The following is a 19,181-nucleotide window of genomic DNA, read 5'->3' as shown; positions in this document are numbered from 1 at the left end:
AAAAAAAAAAAGATGAAAGGGTATAATTGTAATTATGGAGTTATGCTTCGTTACTCTGTCCTCCGTTGCGCGCGTTCCCTCTTGGCTTCGCTGCGCAATCAATCGCTCCCCCTTCGCGATGTTTTACAGTACAGACCGCCACTTTTCCCTCTCTTCCCTCTCACTCTCCCATTCTCTCACCGGAAAACCTAACTGACCGTAATTTCTCCTCCGTCGCCGGAACTTCTACCAGGTCGAGCCTATCCATTCACTGTATGCTCCAAAACTTTCTTCTCAATTTTCTCTCGCTCCCTTTATTCCCCTTCAAGTTGATTGTTCTTTATGATTTTTTCCCTTTTTTTAATTTTTTTTTTTTGGATGGAGCGGAACCCTAACTTTTGCTCCGAGTCCGACTTGAGCGTTGTCCATAATGTGAATATCTATCCGAGATCCATAGGTTTTGAATCGGTCTTGTCGACCCGGTCAGTTTTTGACATATTCGGGTCGGATGGGTTGCGGCCTGCGGGTCCCGGCGGGAAATCTCCAATACCGATCCGGTGAGCCTGTATTGCGTCTTTCCTCTTAAGATTGACTTCAATGAAGGCCGACCCGCTTCTTCTGTGGTTTATTTAACGATTTTTTCCCTCTCGTTGCCTGTTCTGGGTCTCGTTTCGGACCCGACGAATGATCATAGAATCCGTATGAGCTGACGACGCCTGTTTAAGATATTGTCAATCTCTGTGTCTCTCTACTTTCGCACTCTAGTTAATGTGAACATATCAACTTGTCCTCTCCTTAACGAAATTTAGAATAATTCAGAGATGATTGTCGGAGGAATATAATTTAATTTTCTTTTAACTTTTTGGGTATTGTCCTATCATGTTTTGCATGTTGAGTTTGATCATGGTGTGGGAATACCCAACGACTGTTGTCTCAACGAATGTCATTAGCATAGGGATAGTGGGATTTTGTCATTATTGTTCAAGGTCCTGTGTTTTGGTTTGGGAAAGAGAGGAGTTCGGTGAAGAACGTGATATAACTATTTTCGTTCCCGTTCTTTTCAGTAAGTTTCTTATTCCAGCCATCTTCTTTTCCTTCTTTGCGCTGCTGTTGAGAGGCTGTAGATATTTAGAAGTGTCATTCTACAACTATGTTTTATGGTGTTTGAGCTATTCTGGGGTTGTATGATCTATTTTGTTGGTTTCAAAATTCAATTGGTCTAGGTTGAAACACATTTTAACTCTTTTTAATCATGTTTAACATGCAGCGTTTGGTGGGGAAAGTCGTGCTGATGTAATGATGGATGTGTCGGAGGCAGTAATAGTAAAATCTAGCAGATTGAAATCGGTTGTGTGGAACGATTTTGATAGAATAAAAAAGGGTGACACCTTTGTTGCTGTATGTAGGCATTGTAAGAAGAAACTCAGTGGATCAAGTACCAGTGGAACTTCTCATTTGAGGAATCACTTAGTTAGGTGTCAGAGAAGATCTAATCATGGTATATCTCAATTTATTACATCCAGGGAAAAGAAAAAGGAAGCAACACTGGCTATTACTAATTATGTTGATCAGGGTCAGAAAAAGGAAGATGTTCTGAATCTTGTTAATATTAGATTTGATCCGGAGCAAGTGAAAGATGAAACAAATAATACTATGAGTTACAATTTTGATCAGCGGCGAAGTCAATTTGATCTTGCACGTATGATCATCTTGCATGGTTATCCATTGGGCATGGTAGAGCATGTTGGGTTCAGAGTATTTGTTAAAAATTTGCAGCCTTTGTTCGAACTTGTAACATGCAATAGAGTTGAGGCTGATTGTTTGGAGATATATGTCAAAGAAAAACAAAAGGTGAGTGAGTTATTGGATAAATTGCCTGGAAAAATCAGCCTCAGTGCCGATTATATGTGGATAGTCTCAGATAATTCGGAATCTAAATACCTGTGTCTGACAGCCCACTACATTGATGAGTCCTGGCAGTTAAATAAGAAGGTTTTGAACTTTATGTTTGTTGATCCTTCTCACACTGAAGATTTGCAACCAGAAACTATCATGACATGTCTAATGGATTGGGATATTGATCGGAAGTTATTTTCAATGACATTTGATTGTTCCTCTACCAGTGACTATGTATCGTTGCGAATCAGAGACAGACTATCACAGAACAGGTTCCTATATTGTAATGGTCAATTATTTGATGTCAGCTGTGCGGTAGATCTTCTCAATTTGATGGCTCAAGATGCTTTGGAATCATTATGCAGCATTCTCCCTAAAATTCGTGACAGTATTCAATACATTAAACAGTCTCAAGAAGTGCAAGCTAAGTTCAATGAGATTGCCGAACAAGTTAAAGTTAAGAGCCAAAAAGGTCTTTCTGTGGACAACCCATCTCAATGGAACTCAACTTATGCGATGCTTGGAGCAGCTGTAGATTATCGAGAAGCATTTTCCATTTTGCAGGAAAGTGACCCTGGCTACACAGCATGCCCATCTGAAGAAGAATGGGGTAGTACTTGTGCAATTACTGGCTTTTTGAAGTTCTTTTTCGAAGTGACTAATGTTTTAACGAAGAGCAACTTTCCAACCGCAAATATATTCTTCCCTGAGCTCTGTGACGTGCACTTGCAGTTGACGGAATGGTCCAAGAATTCAGACGATTTTATCAAGGCTTTGGCATCTAAGATGCGGAGCAAGTTTGAAGAATATTGGGATAAATGTGGATTGACTCTTGCGGTTTCTGCCATGTTAGATCCTCGGTTCAAAATGAAACTAGTAGAATACTATTATCCACAAATATATTGTGTTGTGGCTCAACAGAGGATTGATGATGTTATCAACTGCGTGAAGGCGCTTTACAACGAACATTCAATCTGTTCGCCATTAGCTTCCATCGATCAAGGTCTTGCCTGGCAAGTTGGCAGTAGTTCTGGCTGTTTGCCTGGTTCCGGAAAGGATGCGAGGGATAGATTAATGGGTTTTGACAAATTTCTCCATGAATCCTCCCAGAGTGAAGGCACAAAGTCAGATTTGGACAAGTACCTTGAGGAGCCTCTGTTTCCTCGGAATGTGGACTTCAATGTGTTGAACTGGTGGAAAGTTCACACTCCCAGATACCCAATTTTGTCCATGATGGCTCGTAATGTGTTGGGAATTCCCATGTCAAAAGTTGCAGCAGATTCTGCATTCAGGACCGGAAGAAGAAGAATGCTTGGTCGAGACTGGAGCAAATTGAAACCAGCCACAATTCAAGCATTGGTATGTTCACAGGACTGGATACGGAGTGAACTAGAGAGCTAATTTCGTCGCATAACGAGTCTGTCAATATTTATTCATTTTTGTCAACCTTCCCTTTCCATTTCCTTTATTTGTACTTCAGTTATGGCCATGTCCTCGTATGTGGTTTGTTCAACTGGCGGAATCTTTTGCAGTCTTGCATTATTATTAGCAAGCCCCACTCGGTCTTAATCATGGAATTGTTTCTCCAATTGAAACCTAATAAGGTGCTGTTTGGTACATAGTTGACTTCTTTTGTAGCTGGGGTTGTCACGATTTGCTGAAACGAAATAACAGATGGGACCGACTTAAAGGTGTACGTAGGAGAGATCTCACATCTTTATTAGTTAATAATAGCATGCGTAAGTTAATTCGAACACTCACATATATAAAAATAATAGTGATTATTGCAAATTTCATTGGGCAGTTTACTTATATTATCAATCATATTCTTTCTAACCTTCTAAAAATAGTTTCATACACCTATGATTTGTAAAATCTAGTAACTTTAATCGTCAATCTTAATTTATCATCATTTTCTTATTGAATTGGTATTTTTATTTCAATTAAAATTTGTAATAGTTAGCTTATCAGTTCTATTAAAACTATATGAGCCTTTTGACTTCTAAAAGAACTTCATGGTTAAATTATTCTTAAGCTGACAACAATCCTACATGCTTAAGCGGACAACAATTTCACAAAAATTAAAAATTAGAAGAGTATGGTTTATCAATTTTCACAGATAAAGATATTATTAGTATAATTGAATTGACTTGTTTAGCAATAGTTTAAATCAGATTGGATTTATTAAATATCAGTTTCAATTGATTTCTTGTTCACTTATTCTACCAAGCTCTTGTGCTTCGAAAAATTAGGGCTTGTTAGTTTTAAGGTGGGTTCGGGAGCGCTCCAGTAAAAATACAATTATAAAAACTAGTGAAAAGTATTTAATAACAATACTCTTAAAATGCTTTTCAATGTATCTCAGAAAAAAAAAAGGGAAAGGAAAAAAGATCTCAATACTTTCCGATCAAGTTAATAGATAAATTAGTTCAACTGAAGAACCCGATATTTTTATTTGAGGTCACAGAAATGGCTGAAACAAGGATCGAATGATACAATCAATAGTAAAGAATTATTAAGCATATAATTTGAAGCAGGTGACAAGCTCAGTTTGCAATAATAAAACTGATTAACAATCAATATCACGTAAATGTTGTAACCCAAGCAACCAAATCAAAAAATTAAACTCATAAACTTCATTAATGGCCAAAAAGCAAAACATTAAACTCATAAAACTTCATTAGAAGGCTGCACATAGAGAGAAGAAAGAGAGAGGGAGGGAGAGAACAAGTGCGTCTCTCATTTCTGACCTAAACAACTGAAAGTATCTCAATCTGTAGCAAAGCTTTTCTTGTTGGGCTCAAATACGTACTTTATCAGTGAGTCCTTGATTGACAGCAGATCAGGGAACTCATTTTTCAACTTAGAGGCATCCAGTTCGTTGTTGCTCCTAGCGCCTATAATTTTGGCTTGCTCTTCCAAACTAAAATTTCCCCATTTGAAGTCGGGTCTAATGTATTTCTTATACATATTTAGAATCTCATTATGACTCACAGCACCAGGGTTTGTGAAATTCCATATGCCTCTGAGGTTCCTTTTGGCCATCTCTATTGAGATTGGTAGAAGCTCATCCAAAACAGTGATGCTGTTGGGAATATCTACCACTTTGTCATATTTTGCGATCTTTGTGATGAAGTTACGTGGATTGCTCAAATCGGATGATACCGGCATTCGGATTCTGAGGGTGCAAACATTGTCATATTCTTGCAAAAGCTCCTCAACCTGGAAAAAAATTGATTCAGAAGACAGCCAAATGAAAATCATTGTTTAGAAGGGAAAAAAAATAAGGGAAAGAGAGTTACCGTGGCATTAGTTCTGGAGTAGAAAGAGCCAGAAAAGTTAGGCTTATCCTCCTCCTTAAATCCAATCCCGGACCCAAGTGGATGAGCAATATCATACTCGAAAACGCAACCAGTGGCATAATTCACCAGTGGGAGGCCATGTTCTCTACATACGTCTGCCAAAGTTAACGTGCCAACAACATTGGTCCTTATTGTCTCCGATTTGTGAGTTTCACACCAGTCCACATTGGGTCTACCAGTTATCCCTGCAGCATTGAAAACATGAGTTGGTTTAACCATCTGAATATCAGCTACAAGCTGTGATCGCTCCTCCAGACGACCTCTTCCATACTCAAAGTTTATCCCTTGCTTCTCACAAATCTTTCCCAGAACACCACCAATCCATCCAGTTTTACCGTAAATGAGGAACTTGAGTTTTGGCTTCGGAGTAGAGTGAATGCTCTTTGAAGTAGGAACTATCATCCCATTTTGAGTAGAACTATCTGGTGTGAAAGAAGCAGCAGAATTGTTAATTTCCGGCCCATCTGATCTTCGTTCAATACCGGGAATCATCAGCATCCTTGGATGAGGGACAAGTGCCCCTGATACATCTCCCCACCAGTCAGGATTTTCAGCATACCAATCCATCGTCTTTCTTAGACCCTCTTCCCATGATGTCCTCTCGAACCACCCTAACTTTTTAAGCTTTTGATCATCCAAGTAGTATCTCTGGTCGTTGAATGGCCTGTTTTCTACAAATTTAATATGAGCATCTGCATTCAGAGAGAAAAGGCTGCAAATCTCCTTGGCTACATCAATCACTCTTCTTTCTTTCTTCGTTCCAATGTTGTAGACATGTCCTAGTTCACCCCTGTGGAGAACGACTTCAAATGCCTCGGCAACGTCTTCACAGTAGAGGTAACTCCTAACATTTGATCCATCTCCATGAATGGGAAGAATCTTCCCTTTCATGGCCAATAACATCATTTTTGGGATCAACTTTTCTGGGAATTGGTTGGGGCCATAAACGTTGTTACCTCTTGTAGTTATCACGGGTAAACCATATGATCGCCCATATGCCATAACAAGCATTTCTGCCCCAGCTTTAGTTGCAGAGTAGGGGTTTGTGGGGAGTAGCTGAGAAGCCTCATGGTTCCCCTCTAAGGCATCTTCTTCTGTCTCTCCGTAGACTTCATCTGTGCTGACATGAATAAACCTCCTGATCCGACCATTGTTTTTGCAGGCTTCTAGGAGGACATGGGTGCCATAAATGTTGTTTTTGGTGAACTCAAAGCTATTGCCGAAGGAGTTGTCAACATGTGTCTGGGCAGCAAAGTGCATTATAGTATCAATAGATTCCGTTAGGATGATATAGTTAACAAGGTCGGCGCTGCCAATATCTCCCTTGATGAACTTGAAGTTGGGAGATGATCTAGATGGATTCAAATTATTCAAGTTTGAACAGTAATCAAGCTTGTCAAGGACAACAATTTTGTAATCTGGGTAATTTCTGGTGAGCCTGTTGCAGACATGGGATGCAATGAATCCAGCCGCTCCGGTAATAAGGATGCTCTTTGGTTTATAGGTGGCCTCCATATTTTATGAATTCTGCATTCAGAATTAGACTCAGGGATAAGTCAAGAAAAGAAAAATCTTCGAAGCAGTAAAAATTAAAAAGTGAAAAACTAAGGAAAGCCATATAATCCATATTCCATATTGATTCTTACTGAAGCTATTTCTGTTAGCCTACGAAATTGAATAGCAACAGCTCTACTTCAGTTAACTAAGTAGACGTTTGTGCACATGGGCAGTAATGATCATGCATCTGACTTGTATTAAGATCCTAAAACGACGAGCAGCCAAAAAATGCAGAGAAAGAAAAAATACAGCAACGGCAAGCGAGTAAAATCATGAAAGCAAAGCAAGCCGAAACACCAGAAAATACATAATACGAGTACATAACTGATAAACCTTATCGAGTATTACTGATTTATATTGAGCAGCATATGAAGTCTAATAGAGAGAAGCTACAAGACGATGGCCACTTCCAAGAGAATAAAGCACAAGTCAATCTCAGCAATCAGAAATCAACGAAAACTTAGGCGGAATCCGCACAAATCCCACAGGTAAACCAGAACTCCAACACTTGATCACTGCTCCGTAAACGGAGAGAAATTCGACTCAAACTACCAACAAAAACTGTGTAGGCCAGTACTTGACAAATTTTTCTCCTAGGAAATGCAAATAAAACAGTGAAAATCAACCGCATTGTTCCTATGACTGTAAAACAAAACAAAATTACAGATAGAGAGAGAGAAAGATATACCGTAACAATTGAAATCCTGCAGAAGGAATGGAGGAAGAAGGAACAGTTTCGATCGAGAGAGTAGATATGAAACTGAACAAGGTGGTATCAGAACGTCAGAGCGCGCCCCTTTTTAAAAGCGGTTCGTTTCGGAGGAAATTTATTATTATTATTTTCTAAATAAATTTTCCATTTTTACTCCGGTTACAGTGGCGTGACAAGGAGCACGAAAATGACCAGTAAGATTGTGCCACCTACCTCCCTTCGACTGGATTTTGTAGATCGTCTTTTTTTTTTTTTTAATATTTAACCATTGTGAGGTCAGGACCGAACTTTTAATAAGATAATTCGTAGAACTATACTCAAGTTTTGCACCGGTAATATGACAAGTTTGGCTAGAGTAATTTGAATCATTCAGTCATTTTAACGAATTTGGCAAGAGTAATATGAATCTACCAATCATGTAATTCATGTAATTCGTACTCTATTTTATTTTAACGAAACATGTCGCATATGTTCTATACACGTGTCTTGTCTTTTTCATTCACTTGTTGCGAATCTACTAGTCTCTTAAATTTATATTTGTGAGAAACTTTCACACTTTAAAAATATCACAACTTTTTGTTTTGTAGATATAGTATAAATATGATAGGTATGAATGAAATTTTGACAATTCTTTTCAACATCTACAATTTCGTTTTACATAAAATAATTTTAAAATATTTTAGAAATAAAAAAAAAATTCTATACACATTTATGATAACTCAAGAACATATCATCAAGTTAATATGAGATAAAATATCATATTTCACCAAGATTATTATTATATAAATTTCAATATAGTATAAATAGTTAAACATCATTATTATATTATAGGTATTAAACTACCACACCTAACTTTCTAAGTGGATGGATTACGTTTAAATTATGATCTCTTTTTATATTTTACTATATGATTTATTTTTGCCGGTTGGTTTGTGTAGCCATAAATAATCCTATATATAGATATATTTTTAATTCAGTGAGGTGACACCAAAAGGGTGTGGCCCACCAAATTGAGAGTTGGGATTTAGAAGTATATGTATATGGTGCGTGTGACGAATAAATGTGGTCACGTTTTTTTCGTGGGAGCATGGCCATGCTGAATCTCTCACACGTGATTCTCCCAACGTCTGCTCTTTATTTCATGGAGGAAATGAAGAAAATTCCAAGGTTATGACTCATATTCATTATGTCTTCAACTAAAATAATTAATAATTAATTATATTTTATTTTGTCCCATTTTTTTTATCATGATTCTGGTGGCTATATATATATTAATGAAATAGGAGGCGAGATTCTAAAAACGGAAAATATATGATCTTCTATTTGGAATTGGAGTTGTTTAAGATTGCGTTGGAAATAATTACGGAAATCTGGAAAAAGAAATTAGAAGTAACTAACAAAATCAAGAAGTCATATCTGCATTTGATATTTTTGGCCTTTTTTTTTTTTTTTTTGAACTTCTGATATTAGTGCTTTGTAATTTGTAAATATGGCACCAACTCAAATTTTCCCTTCCAAAAGTTCTGAAGGCCCAGAAAGTAGATAAGATGAAAGTTGTGTCCAATTCTGGCCCATTAATATTCACATTCAAAAGCCCCGAAGGCCCACGAAGTAGATATGATGAAAGTTGAGCCCATTTCAGGCCCATTAATAATTTCAGAAGCTTTGTTGCCGGGAAAATTGCAACCATCGAGTACGGACTTCGCAACTCTACAGTCTATCGAGCTCTCCGAGAATGATTCCAGTTTTATAGTTTAATCAATTCCGGTACGTTTTCTTGTTCGTTTTCTGAATTTGAGGAGTTCTTTATTAAGTATCCGTATTGGTTAATGAGAATGGAAAGGGAAACAAGAACCGATAATCTTTGTTCTTTGTCGCCATTTTGTTTTCAATCGGCTGTAAAGTGTAAGTTGTGCTGCTAAGCTTGTATTAGTCCCGAGGGGAGAGAAATGAGATTTTATGTCTGGTATAAGAGAAATGCCTTCAAGAACAAGAGTTGGCGCGATGGAGATTATGCGCCTAATGTTTCATTAGAAACTGCAATGGAAGAAACTAATGAATACTTTCTGCAAAATCTTAGAGTTTATCTTTTACTCTTGAGAATCTCTTTGATTGATTAGATTAGCAATTGAGCCAGCTAAATATGCAAAAAAAAAAAAAAAAAAAAGTGTATCAATAGGCATTGTTCTGCACATATTACGAGCACATTGGGATATGAAAAGGTCCTGGCAAGTCGATCAAATTATTTTTAGTATTAAGGATTAGGACTGTTTTACAGAGAACGGAAATATGAGTATGTTCTATTTTTATAGCTTAGAGGTGATGTACTTCGCAGCGGAAGAGATATTTGGAGTGCTATGTTTCTCTTAAATGTTAGTTACTCCTGATTGCGAGATGAATGTTCTCATCCATAACGTATTGGATGTGCAGCTGGAAAGTTAGAAAAATGATGTGCGATACAAACCTTCTGGTTACAGCCTCTAGGAGCATATCAGATTTAAATGTGACCAATGTTGTCTCTATACGGGAAGTGGAAGGTGGTAGAACACACCTACACCGCCCCGCCCCTCAAAACAATTATAGAAATAAAAATAAACAAAGATAGAATAGAGCAGATGTTATGTAGTTAGCTGTTAGGTCATGGTTTCTTGTGTCTTCTTGACTGGTATGTCTGCTAAATCAATTAATGAAGGTGTAGCTTTTTTTTTCTTTTACAAATTTGCTTATTATTTGGCTAATTGATGCGACTGCTACTTTAGTAAGAAAAGTTGCACCCACAAATATAACTCCCGTCTCACATAATGCCCATAATCTGAGAATGTTTTTTCTTATGGAGAATCATAATTTAATTATCCAAGTATTTTCCTTTAATTATTGCATGTCTTGGTTTGTTCTGGTCTTTGTGGGAATAATCTGCGTCATGAACTCAAAAGGAATCTGTTGCTGTACTTCTGTAAGGCGCCATGCATGAGCTGGAGTTGATATAAAGGGGAAATTGTTTTGGATAGAAAATTTATTCTTCTTTTATATCCATTTGAGGAGTAATTTTGAATCGAAAAATGCATGGTCAGTAGGCTCATACTGAACGGTGATTTTTTAAGATTTAAAATACACAAGCAAAGGATCGAAAGGTTAACATATGATATCCATCTCAAATATAGCACCAGGGAATATAATATGTAAGACACGGAGGAAACGTAATATGCTTAACAACAGAAAGTAAACATAATGCACTCACAATTCTGGTTAAATTATCCTGCTTCAGGTTCTAGGCTTGAATCTACCCTCGTTGGCCATCTTGAAAACCTGGGACTGTGCTGCTGCTGCTTTGTTTGAGCTTAGTGCCGATACAAAACTGTCACGGACTTGACTGGTTGTAAAGGGGAACCTGTTGTTCACCATGGAGTTCAGAAAAGACGCAGCTCCTTCTCGGTAAAGTGCTCCAAGGCCATCAGTTCGTGAATTTGAGAGTGCTTGTGGCAAACTGAGAGTTGCTCCAAAACCTGGAGCGTTTGTTATGCCAAAAGCACTGCCCATTGTTCCCCACCAGCCCAATAAGCCCCAAATCACTCCTGGGTGCGTCCTCCAGTAACTTAAAAAGAACAATCATTGAGGATTGTTAATATTCGAAATATGAAGGAAGAGGAAAGCTCTTTCTTGAGCTAACATTAGCAAAAGTATTACCTACAATTGTCATTACTTACTTGCATGTTCCGATAAAAGGGGAGTTGGGATCAGGAACAAAGGGAGGTGCTGACGTAGTTGGTGGGGTTCCATAGACTGGTGTACCAGAAGTTGGAGGGTTGTAGTATCCGTTACCACCTGGAGTTGATGGAGTTGATGGGGTTGGAGTAGGATCATAAGTTGGAGGGGTATAGTATCCACCACCTGCTGAAGGAGTCGATGGAGTTGATGGGGTAGGAGTGGGATCATAAGTTGGAGGGCTATAGTATCCACCACCACCTGATGGAGTCGATGGAGTTGACGGGGTTGGAGTAGGATCAGAAGTTGGAGGGCTATAGTATCCACCACCACCTGAAGGAGTCGATGGAGTTGATGGGGTTGGAGTAGGATCAGAAGTTGGAGGGCTATAGTATCCACCACCACCTGAAGGAGTCGATGGAGTTGATGGGGTTGGAGTAGGATCAGAAGTTGGAGGGCTATAGTATCCACCACCACTTGAAGGAGGAGTCGATGGAGTTGATGGGGTTGGAGTAGGATCAGAAGTTGGAGGGCTATAGTATCCACCACCACCTGAAGGAGGAGTCGATGGAGTCGGACTAGGATCATAAGTAGGAGGGCTTTGGTATCCTCCACCGCCGGAAGGAGGATTTGATGGAGTTGATGGAGTTGGGGTGGGATCATGAGTCGGAGGACTGTAGTACCCACCACCACCAGAAGGAGGATTCAATGGAGTTGATGGGGTAGGATTGGGATCATGAGTCGGAGGGCTGTAGTACCCACCACCGCCAGAAGGAGGATTCGATGGAGTTGATGGAGTTGGAGTGGGATAATGAGTCGGAGGGCTGTAGTACCCACCACCACCAGAAGGAGGATTCGACGGAGTTGATGGGGTTGGAGTGGGATCATGTGTAGGAGGGTTGTGGTATCCACCACCACCGGAAGGAGGCTTCGATGGAGTAGGAGTGTATGGTGGATTTCCGCAGTTCCCTGGTTTTGGGCTGTGTTTTCCACCACCATGTCCATGAGAGGGTGGTTTTCCTCCATGGCTTCCTCCCGAACCATGAGGTGGTGGAGTTCCATAAGGTGGACTCCCTTGCGAACCTACAAGGAGAAAATGACTGGATGAGTAGAAGAAAAGTAAGGTACACAGCTTGTCACTGATTTGAATAGTTCTAGCCACTTTTTGACACAACCACGTTGTTTAGAATCTTCCATTTACAAAATATATAGCCTCACAAATTTCCATGTGGGTAGCGGCCAGGAATATCTCAACACTAAAATATTCCGGAACCGTGGTATGCGAGGAGGAGAATGTGTGTGTATGTGTTGTGAGTGATTGAGAGACCTGAGGGGGGGCTTCCTGTATATGGGTCTGGAGTGTAATTATGCTTCTGATCTTCGTTGCTTGCAGACGTCAAAGGAATCGCCATATTTTGAGAAACCAACCCAACAATCAGAGTCCATAAGAGGAGAGAAGCTAACCTTCTTCCCATTGTCCTCGTATCTGTATGTTTTACTCAGAAGTGAGAAGGGAAAGGAGGACGATTGATTGTTGATGAAAATGCATGAGAATTGAAGGCCAAGCGATGCATATAAAAGATGAAGTGAGGTACAGAGTGAAGTAAATTTTAGCAGGTGGAAGGGTATGTGGTTAGTTGATGTATTGCAGGTGCATTTACTGGCTTATTTACTTCTTGCATTGTTTGCAATAATGTTTGAACATTGGAGTCGACAATGCATATGAATTCAAATAAATTTTGTCTGACACTCACAAAGAAAACTCTTCCTCTCATTACCTCTCTCAATTTCACTCTCCAATCACCCCCCTCCAACACCATAGAATACGGGGCACGTTTCTGTCTGTCATTAGTCCATTACTACGTAGTAATTTCATGTCCCATTTCCCTTTTAAAATTATTAATAGGCTGCATGCTTGGACCTGATTTATGACTAAATACGTGGAGGCATACAGATGCAACATCTAGAGTCTGCGCCATACCACACGGGGGATGTGCATGGCATGAGATGTTATCTGCTCGTGATCCGATGAACTTGAAGAGCAACTACTCTTAGTTGATGGTGCTGCCTTATTCATATATTCCAGACAGCGAAATGGATATTTTCTTAGGGAAGTTGTGTATTAAAAATCCATGTGTGTATATGCACGACTTTCTGGCATTTTAGGCCCCGCTACTTTGAACAGTACCATTTTTTTTTTCTCCCTCGTCTTATTACATTCATTTGATTGTCACTAACGACAGAGTTGAAATTTTAGTGTACTTATCTAACCTCCATTAATTATGGAGTTGAGTTAACCTAAACGTAGCTCAATAGTTAAGATATAGGTCACCTTACCTATAGATTGAAGATTTGAATCTCCACTCGCAAATCATAATGCTATTTTAATGGAGTTTTGAACAAGCTGCTCCTTTTGGCCTTATTTCCTTGTATCCTCTATCTAAGGTATGTCCTCTTGGTTCCAACTCAATTTTGCTTCTTTATACAAGGAGTTTATTGTCGGCAGGAAAGAAAACTTGTCTCTACATTAGAAAAGAAGGGCGGTTGTGTTACCCAGTGGGGTCTATTTATTTATTAAATTTACTGCAAATAAATCAATAGAAAGTGAGAGAGTTCCTTCTTATTAGTAGACAGGTTCTTAATTTCGATAATGCCTCAGTTTTACAGACTTGCAAAAGTAACCCAAAGAACCTTTAAGATTGTTATTAGCTATAGCACTTAAAAGGAAAACTTTCCCTCATCTTGTTTCTTATAGAAAAAATACATTATATGATGCTGCAGTTCTTTATTTTTGGTAATGGAAAATACTTGAGTCTTTACCTATCTCTATGCTGACCATCATTGAAGGTTTGACAACTCTAATGGTGATCAACAAGAAAGAGGCTAATTAGTCTGACACCTTCTTCCCAATATCAATTAGTTGACCTAATTAAGTGCCGGAGGAGCCTGATCTCAATTAACGCGGGATGGGACCAGGAAGTTAGGGGTATCATTTGATTTCCCAGCGCCACATTCTTACATGCATAGCTTTCATTATCTTCATTTTGGTCGTCAATTATTTTCCATTATGGTTCAGATCAATTATAAAAGAATAAGATTTTGTAGGTGTGATTGCGGAACCAAATTGGCCAAAACACTCGATCAATTATTGTCTATTCATGGTTCCATTCCATGGCTTGGTTACCATATAAAGCATAGAATTTTACACAGTTATATTGTCTTTTCCACTTCTTAATTGCCTCCATTTTCCATCAACATGAAAGAGACGAAGCAAATGCATTCACAAATTGCAATAGCCAGAACCCAGAAAATCAAGGTGGTGCTTCTGTTAGGTACCTTATTATAATGTGAGTGAATTTCTAGTTACAGAATCCTGTGGAATTTAAACTTGAAACAGGCCTCTATTGTGGTGATTGGAAATGGATGTGTCCACTAAAATTTATGACTCTGCAGAGATGTAGGTGAGAGTCGCTCGCATATTATAGGAGAGAAGTAAAGAAGGGTAGACCTGAGTTGTCATTAATTATTATGATTCTGAGAGATATTAATCAATTTTCAGCCCTGTATTTGACTTGTTTTTTAGGCCTGCGAATGAGGAGGAACTAGGAAAAGGCCTCTGGGAATCATCAATAAGAATTGATGGTTAATAGCTGTCGGTAAGAATTAAGAAATGAGAAAACTAATATATATACATTTTTGTGTTGTAGTACAGCTAGGCTCTGCATGGAAGGATAATTCAAATCAAGTTATTAACAAGAGACAACGTCACTAATGTTTGCTAAGCAAATAAGCATACTTTAATACTATACAATTGATATGGTACGGTAATGTTTTGTGAAAGTTTTGAGCTAGTATTGCTAAAATGCTTTACAAATTATATCTCACTTGAAATGATGTTAACTTTTGAGGGAATGTTTAATCTTCATTATTGTGAGACTCAAATTATTCAGTCTTGAATGATGTGGCAGATGGGATTATATTGTACATTATCCATCTTCTCTTGTACAAAATGAATCTTAGAATTTATATTCTAAAATACTTCATATTGTTGTTGTAGAATTTTGGTTGAAGAACTAATTGGATTGGACTAATGAAAGACATCAACAATGCGAGAGGAGAGACAAACATGGTCAAAGAGCCATATGAAAGACATCAACAATAATGCTAGAGCATGTGGTCGACGAGTAGTTACAAGAAAAAAGGTACTCACAACATAACACCATTACAATGTCTTTCAAACACGTCCCATTAATGCCCAAGTCATATTAGACAAAGTCTCAAGTTATGTTGTGTTATTTTGTAATGTAATAGTAAGTAAACCTTGAGTGACAATACTTATTAATTATAGGAGTGCAGTGATCACAGCTAGAGTCTTAATTAAGCAATTTGTTAGGATAATATCAAAGCTGGTATAATGCAAGTGAGTCTACAACCATTGATTGATAATATGATAGGTATTAATTAATTATGATGTGCCACACTAGCCAGGACAATAACATCAAGCGTAATGTAATGCTACTAGCTAAATGTATCTTTCTTCCTCTTGTCACATTAGATCTAATATAATTTACGGTCGTTGGTTGGATGGTAAATAAATGTTGACTAAAGATTATGACCATGCTGAGTCTTAAGTCCTATATGGCCTTCTCAAGCTTTGCTTCTCAGATGACCCATGACCCATTGAGTTTGGTTCACCAGAGTCGTGTTTTGGAGAGTGAATAATCTTTTACTATACTGACCAGGGAGATGAATGCAAAAAAGAGAATATATTTTCCCTCTAAATAAAAGGCTGTCAAACTTTTAGTGGTGATCAATAGGAAGATATATAGGTGCTGACTGGTAAGCACCTAAATATTGTTCGCTCGACTCTTTGATCAAATAGATGGAGATAAGTGAGTTTGTTAGTTGGTAGGGGAAGTTGACCTAGTAAGGTGCATGTTGCAAATTTAAGCATAACATTAATAATATGTAACCAAATTTCAAATGCTCTTTTGTGCATAGATGACTTGCACTCCAATGTACAGATTCTTTTAGTACAACAACATGTGAAGATATAGATTCGAACCTACGATCTTTTTTATTTGGGATATATATCTTAACCAATTGAGTTATTCTGCTTAGGTTGGAGTCCGATGTGCAGTTTTAAAAACTATGTCGATTTATGAATTTAGTATTAATTAATATCATCGAAGAGCAGTGAGTAAGACTATACTTATTCTAAAATAAAGATATGGCTATATTTTAATACTTACTAGGGTATTTAAAAAATTAATATATGGTTGTTTCTGTGTAACATACTTCATTATGTATGTATATTAAGCCATGTTATAATCCACCAAAATATAAGGCGGCATATGTGACTTTTTTTTATGAGTTCTCTACAAATACCTATTTTTTATACTTCGTCTGATAACGAAATTAAATTTGACTGTATTACATTTGTAAATATATATTTGTATATAGATATAATTGTGAACATAATACACTTTTTTTTTAAATAAGAAATATAGTATTTCTGTATTAAAAAAAAAAAATAACACTGAATATCTCAATCATGTATCCCTATTCCATGGATATTTCAAGTGTTTGGATAGAACATTGATTCATTTTGATGGTTTTGTTTTTGGAAGTTATTAATCTCTCTAATGGCAATACGGCACATGCAATGCCCACGATTCTAGCTTTGCGATAGCTTAGTTATGAAACTCATGCTTCTTCGTCAACTTCAAACGGAAGATTTCGACCGTTGATTCATTTAAATATTCAACCAACATCAATGGTGATTGGTTGACTTTCTAGACGTATCAACTTCTTCTGTTAAGGTGGAAAATTATGGTGTCGATCAATTGTTGTTTAAATATGTGATTTCTGATCTCTCCCTCTTCCCAACACAATCTGTCTCTCAAATTCTTCAGATAATGGCTCAAGAATTTTGCTGTTTTCTGTTGCCACTGTTCTCCATTTTAGCTGCAATACTAATTATGTTCATTTTTCTCTTTTCAAAACCGAAAAGAAGCAGTAACGGAAGCAAGAAGCTACCACCTGGGCAAATGGGTGTTCCCTGGATTGGAGAAACAATGGATTTTTACAGAGCCCAACGGAACAACAGATTGTTCGAGGATTTTGTTGGACCTCGAGTGGCTAAATATGGCAAAATGTTCAAAACAAGCTTGATGGGGTCGCCAACAGTGATCGTAAATGGAGCTGAAGCCAACAGATTCTTCTTGTCCAATGAGTTCAAGTTGGTGGTAAGCTCGTGGCCGTCGGCCTCAGTTCAGTTGATGGGCAAAGAATGCATCATGCAGAAGCAAGGTGAAACACACCGCTGCCTACGTGGGCTTATTGGCGCAAGCCTTGCAAGTTCTTGTCTCGAGGCTATGATGCCTAAACTGTGCACTACGATCCAGTTTCATCTCGCCACCACATGGCTTGGCCATGACACAATTGCTCTGTTCCACTCCGCAAAAGTCTTGACATTTACAATAGTGTTCGAGTGTTTGTTGGGTATCAAAGTAGAGCCAGATGTGTTGACGACGTTCGAGAGAGTTTTGGAAGGAGTTTTTGCACCACCAATCAGGTTGATAAACTATCGTTGAACCCAAAAATTGTAAATTTAGAATACGGGATCTTCTACTTTCATACCAAATTAAATTATCGTTGAGTTCAAAAGTTAAAACAGATAGATTAGGATAGATTTAATCATTTATTCATATTCTTAAGACAGATTTCCAGGCTCAAGATTTTTGAGAGCCAAGAAAGCAAGGTTAGAGATAGAGAAAATGCTGAGGAAAGTGGTGAGAGAGAAGAGGAGGAAAATTGAAGGAAAGCTAGAAGAAGAAGAAGAGGGTGGATCATTGCTTTCAAGGATGGTGATGGCGATGATAAGGGGGGAGATTAGTGAAGTGGAAGTCATAGACAACGTGGTTTTGCTTGTTTTTGCAGCCCACGATACAACCTCGTTTGCCATTGCCATGGCTTTCAAAATGTTGGCTCACCATACAGACTGCTACACACTTCTTCTTCGAGGTAACCTTGCCTGCTTGCTGTATTTTTTGTGCCGTAGAAAAAGAAAAAGTTATGTTTCGTGATTCATCAACACTTCATAATAATATGAAATATTTTAACTATGTGATTAGTTTTTTAATATAGTGAGCTGCAAAAACAATTTTGATGATTCGAGTGGGAGTTAAGATGTATAGAATTGTAAAGAAAAGTGCCTTTACTTCTTTATAGAACACGATGACATACTGAGAAGTAAGGGAGAAGACCAGAATTTGACGATGGAAGATATAAAGAAGATGAAGTATACTTGGCAGGTAGCTCGTGAGACCATGCGGCTGTTTCCTCCTATATTTGGTTCTTTCAGGAAAGCGATTTCAGACATTGAATACGAAGGATTCTTCATTCCAAAAGGATGGAAGGTGAAGATGCCATTAATCCTTCTGCTTCTTCTTTTAATGAACTGAAAATCCTGCAGTCAAATTGTAGTCCAGAAACGACTGTCCTTTTTTCCTGAAATCATCTTGGTTTCGTGCAGGTCTTGTGGACGACGTATGGAACGCATTACGAGGAAGAGTATTTTGAAGATCCATTGAGTTTCAAGCCAAGCAGATTCGAGGAACCTGTTTCCCAGTATGTATATGTCCCATTTGGAGGAGGGCCAAGAGCTTGTGCGGGCTACCAGCTAGCCAAATTGAACATCCTCATCTTTATACACTTTGTTGTGACTCGTTATAATTGGAGTTTAATCCATCCGGACGAACCAATCATAATGGATCCTCTCCCTTTCCCTTCTCATGGAATGCCAATCAAGATATCTCCAAAATCAGAAGTTTGTACCAATATACAGCAAATGTAGTCTCATTTCTCTCTCTATGACAAACAAAAAATGTTCAAGAAGATGCGTTCATGAATCATCAGTAAAAAACGGCATTTCAATTTCAGATGAACATCCATTCTCCTTTCGGTGTGGG

General features: G+C 38.1%; 4 protein-coding genes across 16 annotated transcripts; 2 read left to right on the top strand and 2 right to left on the bottom strand.

Annotated features, from left to right (window-relative positions):
- The first annotated feature begins 7 nt into the window (after positions 1-7).
- Positions 8-3,492, top strand: LOC111016794 (zinc finger BED domain-containing protein RICESLEEPER 1). 5 transcript variants are annotated; one of them, XM_022292315.2, is made up of 2 exons: positions 8-232; positions 1,247-3,492. In XM_022292315.2, exon 2 carries the CDS (start codon positions 1,276-1,278, stop codon positions 3,274-3,276), a length of 2,001 nt encoding a protein of 666 aa, XP_022148007.1. In that variant the 5' UTR covers positions 8-232; positions 1,247-1,275; the 3' UTR covers positions 3,277-3,492. The 5 variants fall into 5 exon arrangements, with proteins under 5 accessions (XP_022148007.1, XP_087978973.1, XP_022148006.1 ...); XM_088122847.1 differs by having other exon boundaries at positions 9-252; XM_022292314.2 differs by lacking the exon at positions 8-232 and adding an exon at positions 268-536.
- A 996-nt stretch (positions 3,493-4,488) lies between these two features.
- Positions 4,489-7,610, bottom strand: LOC111016768 (trifunctional UDP-glucose 4,6-dehydratase/UDP-4-keto-6-deoxy-D-glucose 3,5-epimerase/UDP-4-keto-L-rhamnose-reductase RHM1). Of its 3 annotated transcripts, none has more exons than XM_088122309.1 (4): positions 7,483-7,575; positions 7,128-7,387; positions 5,178-6,764; positions 4,489-5,097 (listed from the first exon to the last, which is right to left on the bottom strand). In XM_088122309.1, the coding sequence occupies exons 3-4, from the start codon at positions 6,750-6,752 to the stop codon at positions 4,645-4,647; spliced, it is 2,028 nt and encodes a 675-aa protein (XP_087978435.1). In that variant the 5' UTR covers positions 6,753-6,764; positions 7,128-7,387; positions 7,483-7,575; the 3' UTR covers positions 4,489-4,644. The 3 variants fall into 3 exon arrangements, with proteins under 3 accessions (XP_087978435.1, XP_087978436.1, XP_022147970.1); XM_088122310.1 differs by having other exon boundaries at positions 7,143-7,387; XM_022292278.2 differs by lacking the exon at positions 7,128-7,387 and having other exon boundaries at positions 7,483-7,610.
- A 1,581-nt stretch (positions 7,611-9,191) lies between these two features.
- Positions 9,192-19,157, top strand: CYP718 (cytochrome P450, family 718). Of its 7 annotated transcripts, none has more exons than XM_088122720.1 (7): positions 9,195-9,273; positions 13,163-14,864; positions 15,266-15,410; positions 17,222-17,785; positions 17,933-18,234; positions 18,442-18,629; positions 18,746-19,157. In XM_088122720.1, exons 4-7 carry the CDS (start codon positions 17,259-17,261, stop codon positions 19,064-19,066), a joined length of 1,338 nt encoding a protein of 445 aa, XP_087978846.1. In that variant the 5' UTR covers positions 9,195-9,273; positions 13,163-14,864; positions 15,266-15,410; positions 17,222-17,258; the 3' UTR covers positions 19,067-19,157. The 7 variants fall into 7 exon arrangements, with proteins under 7 accessions (XP_022147916.1, XP_087978846.1, XP_087978845.1 ...); XM_088122719.1 differs by lacking the exon at positions 9,195-9,273 and adding an exon at positions 12,680-12,799 and having other exon boundaries at positions 13,115-14,864; XM_022292225.2 differs by lacking the exon at positions 9,195-9,273 and adding an exon at positions 12,718-12,859 and having other exon boundaries at positions 13,115-14,864; positions 17,228-17,785.
- On the bottom strand, positions 10,628-12,718 carry LOC111016732 (uncharacterized). Its single transcript, XM_088122717.1, has 3 exons — positions 12,536-12,718; positions 11,211-12,291; positions 10,628-11,098 (listed from the first exon to the last, which is right to left on the bottom strand). The coding sequence occupies exons 1-3, from the start codon at positions 12,681-12,683 to the stop codon at positions 10,768-10,770; spliced, it is 1,560 nt and encodes a 519-aa protein (XP_087978843.1). The 5' UTR covers positions 12,684-12,718; the 3' UTR covers positions 10,628-10,767.
- Positions 19,158-19,181: the final 24 nt, after the last annotated feature.

This window comes from Momordica charantia (genome assembly GCF_013281855.1).
Source record: "Momordica charantia cultivar OHB3-1 chromosome 4 unlocalized genomic scaffold, Mcharantia_2.0 BLBB01000004.1, whole genome shotgun sequence".
In the NCBI taxonomy this organism is placed as follows: domain Eukaryota; kingdom Viridiplantae; phylum Streptophyta; class Magnoliopsida; order Cucurbitales; family Cucurbitaceae; genus Momordica; species Momordica charantia.
This window is presented reverse-complemented; position numbering and strand designations above follow the sequence as displayed.

What these genes read in the sequence shown, in the direction of transcription:
- LOC111016794 (XM_022292313.2), top strand. Translation starts at nt 859, where the DNA reads ATGTTTTGCATGTTGAGTTTGATCATGGTGTGGGAATACCCAACGACT. An exon ending in TTTCGTTCCCGTTCTTTTCA is followed by an intron (nt 1,043 to 1,246) that starts GTAAGTTTCTTA and finishes TTTAACATGCAG; the next exon opens with CGTTTGGTGGGGAAAGTCGT.
- LOC111016768 (XM_022292278.2), bottom strand. Translation starts at nt 6,752, where the DNA reads ATGGAGGCCACCTATAAACCAAAGAGCATCCTTATTACCGGAGCGGCT. An exon ending in ACTCCAGAACTAATGCCACG is followed by an intron (nt 5,098 to 5,177) that starts GTAACTCTCTTT and finishes ATTTTTTTCCAG; the next exon opens with GTTGAGGAGCTTTTGCAAGA.
- LOC111016732 (XM_088122717.1), bottom strand. Translation starts at nt 12,683, where the DNA reads ATGGGAAGAAGGTTAGCTTCTCTCCTCTTATGGACTCTGATTGTTGGG. An exon ending in TACAGGAAGCCCCCCCTCAG is followed by an intron (nt 12,292 to 12,535) that starts GTCTCTCAATCA and finishes TTCTCCTTGTAG; the next exon opens with GTTCGCAAGGGAGTCCACCT. An exon ending in CCTTTTATCGGAACATGCAA is followed by an intron (nt 11,099 to 11,210) that starts GTAAGTAATGAC and finishes GTTCTTTTTAAG; the next exon opens with TTACTGGAGGACGCACCCAG.
- CYP718 (XM_022292221.2), top strand. Translation starts at nt 17,127, where the DNA reads ATGGCTCAAGAATTTTGCTGTTTTCTGTTGCCACTGTTCTCCATTTTA. An exon ending in GTTTTTGCACCACCAATCAG is followed by an intron (nt 17,786 to 17,932) that starts GTTGATAAACTA and finishes TTCTTAAGACAG; the next exon opens with ATTTCCAGGCTCAAGATTTT. An exon ending in TCATTCCAAAAGGATGGAAG is followed by an intron (nt 18,630 to 18,745) that starts GTGAAGATGCCA and finishes GGTTTCGTGCAG; the next exon opens with GTCTTGTGGACGACGTATGG.